At 38.6% G+C, this 14,244-nt stretch overlaps 1 protein-coding gene across 3 annotated transcripts in view; it reads left to right on the forward strand.

Annotated features, from left to right (window-relative positions):
- MYBPC1 (myosin binding protein C1) overlaps positions 1-14,244 on the forward strand; it is a 70,389-nt gene that overhangs the window by 53,613 nt on the left and 2,532 nt on the right. For 2 of the 3 annotated variants that reach the window (XM_041485984.1, XM_041485986.1), the window contains 8 exons: positions 2,066-2,233; positions 2,731-2,819; positions 4,857-5,052; positions 5,645-5,784; positions 7,496-7,655; positions 9,107-9,243; positions 10,139-10,325; positions 14,110-14,149. In XM_041485984.1, coding sequence (XP_041341918.1) covers positions 2,066-2,233; positions 2,731-2,819; positions 4,857-5,052; positions 5,645-5,784; positions 7,496-7,655; positions 9,107-9,243; positions 10,139-10,325; positions 14,110-14,120 — 1,088 coding nt within the window. In that variant the 3' untranslated portion in view covers positions 14,121-14,149. The remainder of the gene's footprint in view (positions 1-2,065; positions 2,234-2,730; positions 2,820-4,856; positions 5,053-5,644; positions 5,785-7,495; positions 7,656-9,106; positions 9,244-10,138; positions 10,326-14,109; positions 14,150-14,244) is intronic. The other variant, XM_041485987.1, reaches the window with a different exon arrangement.

Here is a 14,244-nt window from a genome sequence, read left to right on the forward strand (position 1 = left end):
TTGACCCTCTTGCTGTGGAGAAGTGGAGCAGACCAAATCCTGTAGACACAGGAGAAGCCAGCCCCTAGTAAAGTGTGCTTCTGACTGGTTCTTGTGTGGCATTTGGAGGGCAGCCTGGGGAGCACAGCCTGGGTGTTCCTCGTGACAATATGTTTATCTGCTTGTAACAGGATGTTGTACCTGCAGATGACCTGTTTTTATAGCCAGTAAATAAGTGCTTCAGAGAGTTTCTGTTGGCTGAGACCTTTACCAGTGTACTCATTCAGGACCATGTAAGAATACTGGAATAGTATTTTTATTGTCCTGAAAATAGCCAGCTCCAGGATTACAGGAAATCCAGGACAGTGATAACTTTGTTCAGGAAATAAAGCCTTAGGGTTTACATCATATCTGTCATCATCCATGGATCTGGTCTTCTTTAATCTTCTATCTATGTTACCTTTAGCTAAATGTGTTCTCTTCCTCTGTTTCCTTCAAGTTTTTTTCCAAGACCTCTTTTTTTCTGTCCCTCTTACTCAGAATTTATCCCCGATTTTCTTATCTCTTCTACGATGTGTTTTCTTCTCCTTCTAAACTTTCTCTCATCATCATTTTGTTTCACTTCTCTCTTCCAAGTGTTCCTTTCGTCTCTTTCTTTTCATATTTCTAGGGCTATTCTGGGCCCAAAAAACTCATAGAACTTTATATCCTTCTCTTCTTTCATCCTCTATCTTTCCTGTGGGCATCACATATAATTGTTCTGTGATCTAGATGCCCTCTTTCCGTCTCTTTTCTCCCTGCAGTCTCCCTAAATATGGGTTCTCTAAATCTGTAAAGCCCAGCATCTATCTTTGCATACTTACTAACAGGAATTGCTAACCACTGACAAAATGCTCCATCTGTGTGAAAGTGGGTGTCTCTGATTAATTTTAAAGATGGATTCTCTCAAGGTATATCGGCAGATCTGTCTGAGGAATTGGGGGAGCCACCTTTTAACCTGGAAGGTACAGTATTCCACAGTCTTCTTTAATGAAAGAAAAACTCTCTTCATAAAAGTAAAGATAAATTCCTAACAGTGAATTTTAGGGGCAACAGTGGAACTATGGAATTTTCTGTAGTATAGGTGTAAGGGGAGGGGGAGATACTTGGGAAACAGACATTGATTGAAATCCTTTTCTGCTTGAAGGAAAACTTAATTCCTAAAAGCAAGACTCAGTTATGAAAATGTGCCACAGCACTACACTCTAGTTCTGCAGGGCTCTCCATTCATAACAGTTCTCTGTCTTCTGTGCCCATTTCATAGTGCTGGCTTTACATGATGTGGGAAGTATTGACCCTGTTTGCTAGTTCATAAACCTCCTGTGCCCAGGTGCCAGCAGTGTTAGGGCAGTCTGTGCTGGGAGGATAAGAAAGTATGGTTTGTAATGGAAGCTGTTTGAAAGACTGTACTCTTATGATCACTCCATGAATTTCGTGCGACCACCTGGGGGTAGGATTAAAAATCCGAGAATGCTGTAATTATGTGAATAATTCTGACACAGCCTTCCTTTTTTTAAAGGCATGAGGAGAGATGGCATTTCACTGCAATGTAAACATTCTGTGTTTTTTTTGTTTCTCAGTTATACTTTCAAGGGTACTCAGTTCTGGCTGAAATTAATTGCAAAACCCATTTCTCTTCAAGGAAGCTGTTAAAGCAATGATCAGTGCTTTTGCAAACATGTTCTTTGTCCCCCTTGTTTTATTCTAGCTGAATTTAAAAATCTAACCATTTTTATCTCTGGTACAGTTAAATTATAGAGATATTCTAATAACATTCATATAATTATATAAGTGTATATAAATATATAAATATATAAATATACAAATACATAATCAGCAGAAATTCTTTAGGGTTTGAAACATTCTTCCTACGTATGAAAATGAACCTACATTGTGTTAGAGCATAATTAGAAAAACAAAATAGAATTATTCATTAGAATCTAACAAATCTATTACTGTTCCGTAATTTTCCTTGTCCATGCTGTGGATGTATTTATAATTCCCTGTTCTTTGGATCTGTCCTCCTCCCCGCACTTCCCTAAACCAGCTGATGAATGGATCGTGGCTAACCCAGAGCTGACAGACAAAACAAAGTTTACCATCAATGGCCTTCCAACTGGCTCGAAAATCCTTGTGAGAGTAAAAGCTGTGAATGCTGCTGGAGAAAGTGAGCCCAAGTACCACCCACAGCCTATTTTAGTCAAGGAAGTGATAGGTAAGATCCTGCTGCCTGCACTTACCCACAAATACACCCTCTTTCCATACTAATACCTGGGGGTTTTTAAGGCTAATATTTACTTGTTATTGTTAATTGATTATATGGCCTTACAAAGCTATTGTGTGGTGGCTAGAAATCATGAAACCATCATTGAATAATTCATAATTTTGTTTCATTTCCGAGCCTTTATTTCTCAGTTTTTCAGGGCAATTTTCTGCAGAACTTGATCCTGACGGTACTTTTTTGAAGTTCCTCTAAGCTTCCCACCTAGTCCTACCATTGTAGCATTTGGTGTTATAGAAGCTGATGGAGTTATAAAAGCTGATGGTGTCCTGAATGCAACACCGGGGGACCAAGAAATTTCAGACACCTCACTTATTAGTCACTTCTGGGAATTTTAGACCACACTGTCTCCTTTTTATACTGATGCACACCAGTGCTGTCTCAGTTAGAAGGGAAGATAAGTGCTTAACACAAGCTTTTGTTTTGTTCAGAACCTCCAAAGATTCGTCTACCAAGACACTTAAAACAAACCTATACTCGAAGAGTTGGAGAAACTGTGAATCTTGTTATTCCTTTCCAGGTAAGAAGTAAAAATACTGACAGAAAAATTATTTTTACCTTTTTTTCCCCTTTTTTTTTTTTTTTTTGTTACTTCTGCTTTTTAACTGATTTCTCAGTAACTTTGGCCAGTCAGCTAACTGAAGAACATGTGGAAGTACTCTCAAGTACAGAGGTGCCTGAGAGTTTTTGGTTCAACATCTCAAACAAATTATGTTCAGCCAAGTAATGAATTGGGTAACTCACTTAGACATGCTGATTGGTCACCTGTCATCCAAAGGACACTTACAAATATTCACAGTAGACATTGCACATAAGACAATTGCACAATGCAAAGGGGTTGCACTGGAAGCAGTTAAATATGGGTATCAAGAGTGGAACGCATTTAATAACTTCCTTGTCATGAGAGAGGAAAAGTGAGGGGAAGAACAGGCAGACTGCAGATGTTAAATCCTTGAGATCACAACTGTAATATGACTATTTCTAAAATATGTAGCATGTTTTCCCACAGCAAGTGTCAATCTTCATTCCTAAATCTTTTAAACAGCACCAGCCTCTCTCCTTGCAGGGTCCTTCTTCTGAACAAAAGAATTATGGCAGAATTCATTTCTGTTTCATGTCTGCACATTTTAAGATACTGGATGGGCATAACTCAGCTTCACAGAGCCTGTTAAAAGCCTCATAAAAGCTTGATCAGCAATACACTGCAAGATATATTTCTCTTGAGAAATTAAAGGAATATTTTATGGTTATTCTCTAAGATAAGGTGATCAAAATGGTGTGAGATTACCCTTTTCAGACAGCATCTGCAAACTGTTTGCCTGTGGAAGGCAAATCCCACAGCAAAGCAGGTGAAATTCACTCTACTTTAAGTACCTATATTGGGCACTTAGACACACAGAAAATGGCACAAAAAGAGATCAATCCAGCCTTCCTAGCAGCTATTACAACTTCCTTTGTAATGAAAGAAGAGAGTTTAGAATCCTTGGATGTTGAATCTATTACTTTCCTCTTTCACTGGCAATGTAGAGAATGTTAAGCATTTCCAGAGAATGAAATACTGTGTTCTATATTTTCTGTGGGTTATTTTTTCTCCCTTTTCTTTCAGAAAATTGGAAATTATTTTTCAATTTAACCAGTGAGATAATCATCCAGTATAGTGAAAAAATGCAAATATTTCCCGTCTCTTGAGGAAAAAAAAAAAAAAAAAAAAAGGAAAGAGTGTTACATTTTAGGTGAATTGGTATGATTGCATCTCTAAATGGTGTATAATTTTTAAAATAATTCTCTTTCTTTCAGAACAGTTTTTACTTCCTGTTCTGGTTTGAAAGCAAAACTAGTGAGACTCCAAGTCAGAAATACAATTTATTAGGAAAAGGGAAAAGAAAGCCAAAATACATGCAATAATACAAAATAAAAACAAATGACAAAGTCAGAATACAACCTAACCCCCTGTTAGTCAGAATACAACCTGACATCCTGTTGGTCAGAACACAATCTGACACCCCGCTGGTCACGGTGCTGGTAGCAGTCCAGTTGGAATTGTGGCTGCAGTCCTCCTGGAGGGGCAGATGTGGTTCTGTTGGAGCAGGGATCCTGTAGAAAGAGTGTAGTCGTCCTCTGAAGATCCAGTGGGAAAGACAGCTATTCCTCTGAGAATCCAGTGGAAAGACTGACTGCTCTGTCCCAAATCCCAGATTATATCCAGGTGGGGATGCTTAGCTCCTTCCCCCTGGGCAGAGCATCTCACAATGGGCTGATATCATTCTATGAGTCATGCAGGGGGTCCTTGATTGCCCATTAAACAGAAATGGCTCCTGGAGGGAGTTATCTCTGAGTCATGTGGCAAGGCATTGATGGGTCCATTAACAGGAGATAAGGAAAAAAAAACAATGCCCTTCCTGGTTTCAGCAGTTCTTGAGGATGGGAATAGAATACATTTTTATACTGTAACCTAGGACACTTCCTGTTTGGGAAAAATGGTAATTAAACCTGTTTCCTTCTTTTCCCTTTTCTCTCCAAAAAAATCATACAAAAATTGTTCCCTGGCTCCTTGCAGGGAAAACCAAGGGCGAAAGTATCGTGGGAGAAGAATGGTTCTCCAATTGACAAGAACGACATCAACATCCGCAACACGGAGCAGGACACCATCATCTTCATCCGGAAGGCAGAGCGGGGCCACTCCGGCGAGTACGACATGAAAGTGGAGGTGGAGAACCTGGTGGACAAAGCCACGATAGATATTCAGATCGTTGGTATGTTTGGAGAAACAGAAATAAATCCAGCTGTTCCAAGGCTACAGGAAAATGGGAATGCTGACATTTTTCTTGGCAGTGATATCTCTCCATGTTCAGTTACTTGGCTGTACATTTGGGGTCACTCAGGAAACGTCCATACACCATAGTGTTGTTGGAATGTGTCAGTCTCTTTTTTTCTCTGTTAAGCCCCTCAGGTTCTTGTCTATCCAGGATGCAAGATTTCTCCTGTTGAGTGGTACCCATAGACAGTAATGGTAGCAAATTCATAGTAAGTTCGTCACAAATGCAGTTGCAAGAAATCATAAATGCTGAAAGTAGGAAAAGTAGGAAAGACAGAAAAGAAAACACATTTACTTTTCATTTTTATCATCCATTCCTTTACATAATAGGCAAAACTGGCAGCACAACTTTATTAAATTTATTGTAATTCTAAAACGCCTTCACTTTGGAGAGTTTTATTTTGTAACCACAGCTTTCTTTTGACTTTTTTTTTTTTTTTGTAAGAAAGAGAGAGAAATCAAACTAATTGGAAGATGTGTGTGGGGAAAAGAGAAAGCAAACAGTAGCATATATCATATTTTTGTTGCAGATCGCCCAGGCCCACCAGAGGTTGTGACTATTGAGGATGTCTGGGGAGAGAATGTGAATTTATCATGGAAGCCACCAAAAGATGATGGCAATGCTGCCATTACTGGGTACACTATTCAAAAAGCAGATAAGAAGAGTATGGTAAGTAATAAGATGTTTAAAAGCTGGATGTACTCATTAATTTGTCTTTTAAAAACAAAAAGTTTTGCATGCTTAAAAGGATGTAGGTGGACAAAGCACTGATTTATCAGCATTCGAAAAATCTCTACAGGACCCTCTAAAAGCTCTAAAAATCTTTTCTTCACTAAGCCTAGAATTGGAAATATTCCAAAGAGGAGGACTAAAAATGGGAAGGATAGGTGGATTTGAGAGAAGTAATTCTGCATTTTTCCTTTTCCTCAGGAGAGAAAATAAAACCTTAAAATATTAATTCTGAATTCAGTAGGCTGCTACCAGAACAAAAGTGTTCCATTGCTGCTGTTTTCAAACCTGCAATGTCACATTGTGTAAGTCATTGCCACTCCTTGCTACCCGTGGCACAGCAGTACACAAGTACTTCTGTAATCACTCTGAGATTTACAGATGAAAAGTGCAATACAGAAATATTATTTTCAATAAACTAACAAAAATTGTAACAAAAAAAAAAATTAAACTGTACTAACAAAAGTACTCTCTTTCTTAAGACAGTAGTCAGATTCTCAGGTTTAACATTTACTACAAATTTAAACACTGGAAATCTAGGGCAATATTTAGAGAGCTGCCTTCTCCAAGAAAATCTTTTGCTGTCCTCTCCTATCTCCCACATTAACATGTTGATCTCCATCATGGTCTGATCAATTCCTTCTTCCAATGCCACTATTTTCCTTCCCATCCTACTTTTTTTTTTTTTTTTTTTCCTTTTCTCCTTCTCTTGAGACTGCAAGAAGATATGGTCTCTGGTACAGTGACCAGAACAATGTCCTCTCTGTATTACTGTAATAAGGAGAAAGTAACAACAGCAAGCAGCATCTAGGGTTCAGTGTGAAATGGATCATTCAGGTCACTTTCCTCACCGTATCTGTGGTGGTGCATTTTGCAATTCTGGCACAGCTGGTCTACAAAAAACTGTTTTCCCAAAGGAACTTTGGCTCTTAAAGTTGACCAAATATGAATGCAAACTGTGGTACAGGGAACTCAGCACAAGATCATCTTTAGAAAAGTAAGAAAACTATTTAGGGCAGAGTAAAGAAAAGCAAAAACATTGCTGTGGTCATATTGCACTTCATATTAATTGCATTTTTAGCATTAAATTGTTGTTCAGGTATTGTGTAATAGGACAGAATTCACACGTCCTGTTACTGCTGCAAGACTAAAGCATTAAAACCCACTTTACATACCAGAGGACCACAAGCACAGAAGTACATTTTTCATGAACACTCAGCCTGTGATAGAGAGGGCAGATTAGTGCAGTGGCCTCTTGTGAGTGCATATTACTGCAGACCAGCACATGCGGCTGCCTTCCCCACTGGAATGCAGTTTTGTTATCTGCAACTGTACTTTCTCTGTCAGCAGTGTGGATTAGGAAAGAGGGAGCCTGTCTTGCTCACACAACACAACCTTTGTAAGACTGCAGTTCCTAAAATGAACCCTTCCAGGTGCCAGTGTAACCATCCAGTAGGGTTCACGTTCCATTCAGCCTTCGCTGCTCAGCAGAGCTGCACCGCCATCATCACTCATTTCACTATTAATTATTGTTAGCTGCATTCTCTTCAAGGAAGGACCTGCTCCCAAGAAGCTCAATGACCCTTCCAGTGGATGTCTGGGCGCTGCAGGGTGCTGGGGAGAGCTCACCCTGTGTGTCTGTGCCTTTCAGGAGTGGTTCACCGTGATCGAGCACTACCACCGCACTAGCGCCACCATCAACGAGCTGGTCATAGGCAACGAGTACTACTTCAGGGTCTTTGCTGAGAACATGTGCGGCCTCAGCGAGGATGCAACCATGACCAAAGAGAGTGCTCTGATTGCAAAGGATGGTTAGTTAATTACCCATGCCTCATCAAGGGGGAGCGGGGTGCTCAGAGGCTGGAAGGTGGCTAGGGGCAAAGGCCGTACCTCTAAAGCATTCAGAGGCACTCCCAGCCCCAAGGCCAGGTCCAACAGCAAGGGTATTTCCTATTCAGACCTCTTGGCTTGTCCACATAGCTCATAGTCACTGCTTTTAATCAGGAGTGGGACATTTCTCCCATGTTCTGACATTTTCTATGGTCTTGGATCTCAGACTCACATCAGCACTGGCACATATGCATTGACAAGAGCTGGAGAGGAGTAAAGCAGCTGCTCTGTTAGAAGCAGTGGGTCACTGCCCTCCTCTGGAGACTTGGCATCAGCTGTGTAGGCACTCCCTCCACTTCAGGCAGGATGCAACAGAAAAGCATAGCCCCTGCTTCACATCTCTTGAAGGCGGGGTTAGGCAAAATCTGGTTCTGCAGTCAAAAATCCTGACATTTCAGAAGATGTCAATTGGAAATGGCACTGTAAACTTAAAAACCACAAAACTTTCCTATGGAAAGAAAATTCTAAAAACAAATAGCTTACAGGACGAAAATCAAAGCATTTTGCCTGAAAGGAAGGAATACATGACTGCCATGATGCAGAGGACAGACAACCTGTACAACCCACACAGCCAGGCTGAAAGACTCTGGAGTCGTGAACAAGAGAATGGCTCTAGGAATTCCTTTTCAGCACTGCTGCTTACTTGCCCTTCTCATGAGAGCAAGTATCAGGCCTAAGCTGAACAGAAGTCAGTGTGAGAGCTTGGATCAGCTTTCAGTGAAGCAAAGCTGCATAATGACACCTGTGCAGAGGAAGAGATGTCTGTCTGTCCAGCCACTTTAAATGCCAGCTCAATGTGTGGCTGAAGAGGATTTGTTGGTGGTAATATCCATTGCAGAGTGGAGATAAACTGGCACTGAGAAAATACATTTTACTACCGTGTTTTCCTTGTTCAGAAACTGCATCCATTCAGGTATCTGTATTGTCAGTGCACTGTTTGAAGCAGAAAGAAACATGGATTTTCAGACACAGGGACAGTTTATAATCAGAACAAACTGTAAAAAATAATTGGCAGCAGAATGAACAAGGCTTGCCAAAGACAGGCGTCCTGCAGTACACAGGTCAGGATCCATCCTGCTCTGTAGCATGCAGGGCATGGAGGCACAGACACGGAATGAACCTGTATTGTTTTGTGTACCACCTGCACAGGAAACAAAGAGAATCTCTCAAACATCAATGCCATAGCATGATCAGGGGCTATAGTCGCTGTGCAGACCCACCTCCAGCCTCCCCTGCAAGTGCAGCTACTGGAGTCACCTTGGTACCTAAAGCAGTGCAGATCACAACTGACTCTCTGTAGCCATTTTATGTGCTTGGGTGTTTAGCTACCTGCTAACGCTCTTTTTATAAATGTTTAATTTTCCCTTCACAGGTAAAGTCTACAAATACCCAGTTTACGATGACTTTGACTTCAGCGAGCAGCCGCTGTTCACTCAGCCCCTGGTGAACACGTTTGCTGTGGCTGGTTACAATGCCACCCTGAACTGCAGCGTCCGGGGCAACCCCAAGGTACAGCACAGCTCTGACAGCAGGGCTTAAAACACCAGAGTTTAACCTATGAAAATTACATGCAACTTTTACCATTTAACTCGTGAACCATGCTGAAGGCAAACAGACAGGTGTGGGTTCTAAAGAATACAAAAATAAAGGAGCTGCTTACCTGTGCTGCAATAGTTAATGCACAGATAACTCAGTGAAGGGGCAGAACCTCAGGAAAAGGCTGGGCTTTGCTGGGACTCTCCCTGACAAGAGCTGTACAGTTAATATATCAGTAAAACTTGTTACTAAAAGCCATAAATATTCTATAAAGAGCTAATTATTCTCTAAGTAAGCACATTGCAGGAATGTTCTGGGTGCCACATTGTTTCTCAGCCCCACTGCACGATGTGTCTTGCACTTTATTTTGAATTGTGTCTTTTTGAGATCTTTTTTTCTGGTGTGAGAAACTGAACTGGCCTAGTAAAATGAGAAATCCAGCGTGCTGTTCACCCTTCACCTTCACAGTTTCTGACTGTGCAAATTACTGTGGAAAAATATATTTTTCCTATTGATTTAGAGTAATTGGATGTCAAAAGCTAATCATCAGATGTTTGCTATCATTACACAGTTCTTGTATTGATAACAGGCTTGTACTTATGACTTTAATTAGGTGATAAGAGCTGCACTGAAAAAAAGTGCTAAAAAATAGATGATGCAGCCAATGCTTATCTTTGAGTTAAGATTTACAGTTTCCTTTCTATCACTACTTCATCTATTTTTTATCATTTCTTGATTACTCAGCTTTAACTGAACACCACAAAATAGGGGATAAAATATTTCAGTTCACAGGTTTGTGCATTTGGGCTTTCTTTTTTTGTTGTTGTTTGTTGGGTTTTTGTTTTGTTTTGTTTTTTCCTTACCACAGCCCAAAATAACGTGGATGAAAAACAAAGTGCTCATCATGAATGACCCAAGGTACCGGATGTTCAGCAATCAAGGTGTGTGTACCTTGGAGATCCGCAAACCCAGCCCCTACGATGGAGGCACTTACACCTGCCGAGCAGTCAACGAGCTGGGAGAGGCAGAAGTGGACTGCAAACTGGAAGTAAGAGGTAAGGGCTTTAAAACATTGCAAACACCCTCTTTGCCTGAGCACTGTCTGCAGAGCTGAAAGGATGTAAGGCAAGTGCAAAAGGGAGTTCAATGTTCCTGGATTAAATCAATAGCTCTGTTAGGACAGAATAATACTGTCTGCTTTCTTTTGTTTTGTTTCCATTAATGGAAAATTTTTATGAATTTCAGGTAGTTTAGAATTCACTGGGATACCATGTACAGGACTTGGATAGGATGACTAGTGAATAATCTCAGAACCATATTTTTCAGAAAATTACTTCCTAGGAAAATATATGGTCATATTTAGCTGGACTAATTCCTGCCAAAGGCTTAGTTTCAATTGCAGAATAAACTGTTTCTCAAAAAATTATTCTGAAGTTATAAGTAAGGAAAGCTGCCTAAAGATAGCTGGTAGGAAGTGTCTAACTAAGGAATTCAGAGGTTACTTAGGTGACATCATTATGGCTTTAATTACATTACTGCCATCATGCTAGTCTATAATGAAAACCACATTTAATATTTTTATAGATTGCATTGTGTTTATTTTGCATTTCAGTTTCCATTTTCTGTATTTTCTGATGTATCTTGTCCCACAGCTCAGATTTGCTAGCAAGCAGACATTTCAATAAATGTTTCGTCTATGCTAAGTTGAACACTTAAATAATGCAATGAAAATATGAATAATGCATTTCTTAGTTTTTATTTTTAAGATACTGTCCTTAAAAGGTGATGTCCTCATCCTGGAAGTAAAATTGCTTTTTTTAATCACAAGCAAACTTTCTATTTCACAGCATAACAGAAGACCTCAACACCTGAGAAGGTTACTTTGTCTATTTTTTTTGTACTGAAAAGCCAAGTTATGTTGCTAAGTGAACACAGCAGCTGAAGCTTAGCAAACCAGGATAGGCTCAGCATCTGCTCTAGGCAAATATAGCAAATTACTCTTAAACAGCCAGGGTACAAAGACATCATTGCACCTTATTTCTCTCTTCTATTGACTTACATGTTGATTTATCATCCTCTTAAGTTTCCCAGCCTGTTTATTCATTTAGGAGGGCTCCCCAGACGACTGCTCACCATGCTGATGCAGAGCAGAGACCTGCAGATTTCTGACTCACAGGAAATGCATTGCAGTGTGTGTGTGTGTGTGTGTTTGTTTCCATACGTACAGCTTTAAACCAGTTCAGCTTTATTCCACCAAGTCAGACTACCAAAGTCTGGATTTGTAAGATAATGAGATAGAATTTAATGTTGTCTGAATAACAGGTTCAAGGCTCTGCTGCCTATCTGGTGAACCTGCAAGCTACAGTGCTATTACTACAGATAGTAGGTTTGACTTGCTAATAAGTCATGCTAGAGAGCTCTATGACATGCAAGAGTATTTATTGTAGCAAGATATGTTTCCTTATGCTGGCTAGAATTACTTTTAGCCATCCATCTCTGATATGTTGCAGAACTTAAATTTACCTACGTGCCTATATAAATGCTCAGCCCCAAAAGTATCTGAACAGCCTAGGATTTCAGAGTGTGCATTATATTGGAATATTCTAGCTATGACTATTATCAGTATGCTACAATTTTCTATATTTTAATAATTTTCTTACACTATTTTAGGTGTAAATTTAACGCCCCTAGTTGTTGCTAAATGTAATGCTTCTTTCCTGAAAATATTTTAGTGATACATATAAGCACAATTAAAATAATAAAAACTTATTCTGTCCTCATAAGAGGGTTTTCATGTACTGATGTTATTTCAGACATATAATCTTTTGTTCTTTGGTTTTAAGTTTTGCTGAGTGAATTTAAACATGGAAGTTACATGACCTACTCAGTACAATTACACATTTAGTGGCTTTTTTTGTAAATGTGTTTGTGTAAAAAAGTCATGTAATAGATTACTTTTTCTCATCGATATTGAAAGATAATAATATATGCAGAATCTCATTACAAAAAATACTGTATATATTTTGAGTTTGTTGAAGTAGATCCCTAAATTTGGCTCTAAATCTCCCATTACAAGCACTAAAAAACTGATTCCTTATCAGCTTCACTGAGGTTGATGAAAAGAATTGGATAAGGTGCTGTGCTTCTTTTATCATGGAAAAAACAGCTTTGGAGAACCTTTATTTTAGAAGTGAAATAAAGATTGGTGATCTCTCTAATAATAGGTTGGTGATAGCAAAATTGCTGTATAAGAAATTTTATTTTTAAAAGGTGTTAAGATCAACTGGGAAAAATTTCACATGCAAATAAATACCACTATAAATATTCTAATTCTGCAGTGATCTATCATGGAGTAATTAACCCAGGAGAACCACTCAGCTTGGCGGGGGATAATCAGGTTTACAATGCGCGTACTCCTCTGGACATTCCATTTCATTCCCACCCTCTCTTTCCACATGCAAATGCCTTTTCTGCATGCTAAGTGTGTATTTCTTTGCTTTTTTAGATTAAACTAGCTAGAGTCTCATGGCATACATTGTCTATGTCACATGAGCAAAGAAGGCCAAATTAATCAAGACAATATTCAACCATGGGTATTTAATATCAGAATTACTAAGTTTGCAGACATATTTCATATAAGTACATGTATCTATAAAGAATTTATTTCATGACTGTGAATATATTTTACCACAACACTTAGATCTTTCCAGGAGAAAGAAATATGCATTTCAAATAAACCCGCTCTCAATTAGTTTGTAGAATTATTGAAAGACCAGAAGTATCATGAAGTCATTTACTGCACTTAAAAGGCATTCTTTATAGCACATTACTCTTTGATTACAAATTAGTGCTCAGAATGCTAATTCATGCCTGAACTTAACCTACCAATTTTAAGGATGAAATCTTGATTCAATTACTTACAAGCAGAAAATTTTACTTCATTTACTTCATTTTTTCTAGAGCTTATTTTGCATTCAAGTTCATTGGGGTTCAGAAAATTTGACTCTTTCTATTGAAATGTCTCTTTCCTTGCACTCTTGCCCAGATTCAGCATATTAACAGTGCAGTTTTAAAATGACAGTGATGCCCAGAAACTGGTCTGCAATGTATTATGCATCCAGACTTATGATTTCAGTCCTAAAACACATTAGGAGATCAGACTGGATAATGTTTCCACAGCTTTTGAACTACTGGGGTATTTTTCTTAAAAGGCTACAATAGGTAAAAAGTTCCATGCTTTTATAGACATACAGATAGATAAGTGTATATATATATGGGTGTTTTATAGAGTCAAAATGTTTAATTAAAGGTAAGGGCTCCTACAGATTAAATAGCATGCTTGAGTAATGTAAATACAGATATATGACAAAGTACATACTATAGAGCACAGGTATGTAAATAGTCTGTACTTGATTATTTTGCCTTACAGAGTTTCAACATATATATATATATGCTTCAGTGTTATGTGTGTGCCTTTTTCTTTCCCCCTGGTGGAAAATAGTACATACATATATATATATATGGGTTAGCTTCCTTGAAGCTACATTTGGAAACTTTTATCATAAATATAATTTGGTTCCAATCTATACTTGAGACTAATTAGAGGTTTTTATAGTTACTTGTACCTATTAATCTAGCTTTTACACATTAATGATAATTTTGAAGTGGAACTGGATCCCTACCTTTTACTCTTCATGTGCTTCTATTCCCACATATTTTACATGACTAAGGATTAAATTATCACTTTGATATAATTGTAATAATAATTTCACTCAACATTTTCTCTCCACTTTTGTGCTTGCAATTAAATTGTTACTTCTCTTTCTCTCTCTCCCTTAGTTACACAGTAAGGATTTTTGAATGTATATTGTCATCTAAGGTAAGCTTTCATATGGTTCTTGCATATGAAGCTTATGTCTGTTTATACGTCATACAATGTCTGCCTAGTATGGCATGATTTTCATTATGTCACTT

This window comes from Pyrgilauda ruficollis, unplaced genomic scaffold (assembly GCF_017590135.1).
Source record: "Pyrgilauda ruficollis isolate IOZ18807 unplaced genomic scaffold, ASM1759013v1 scaffold73, whole genome shotgun sequence".
Classification (NCBI taxonomy): Eukaryota; Metazoa; Chordata; class Aves; order Passeriformes; family Passeridae; genus Pyrgilauda; species Pyrgilauda ruficollis.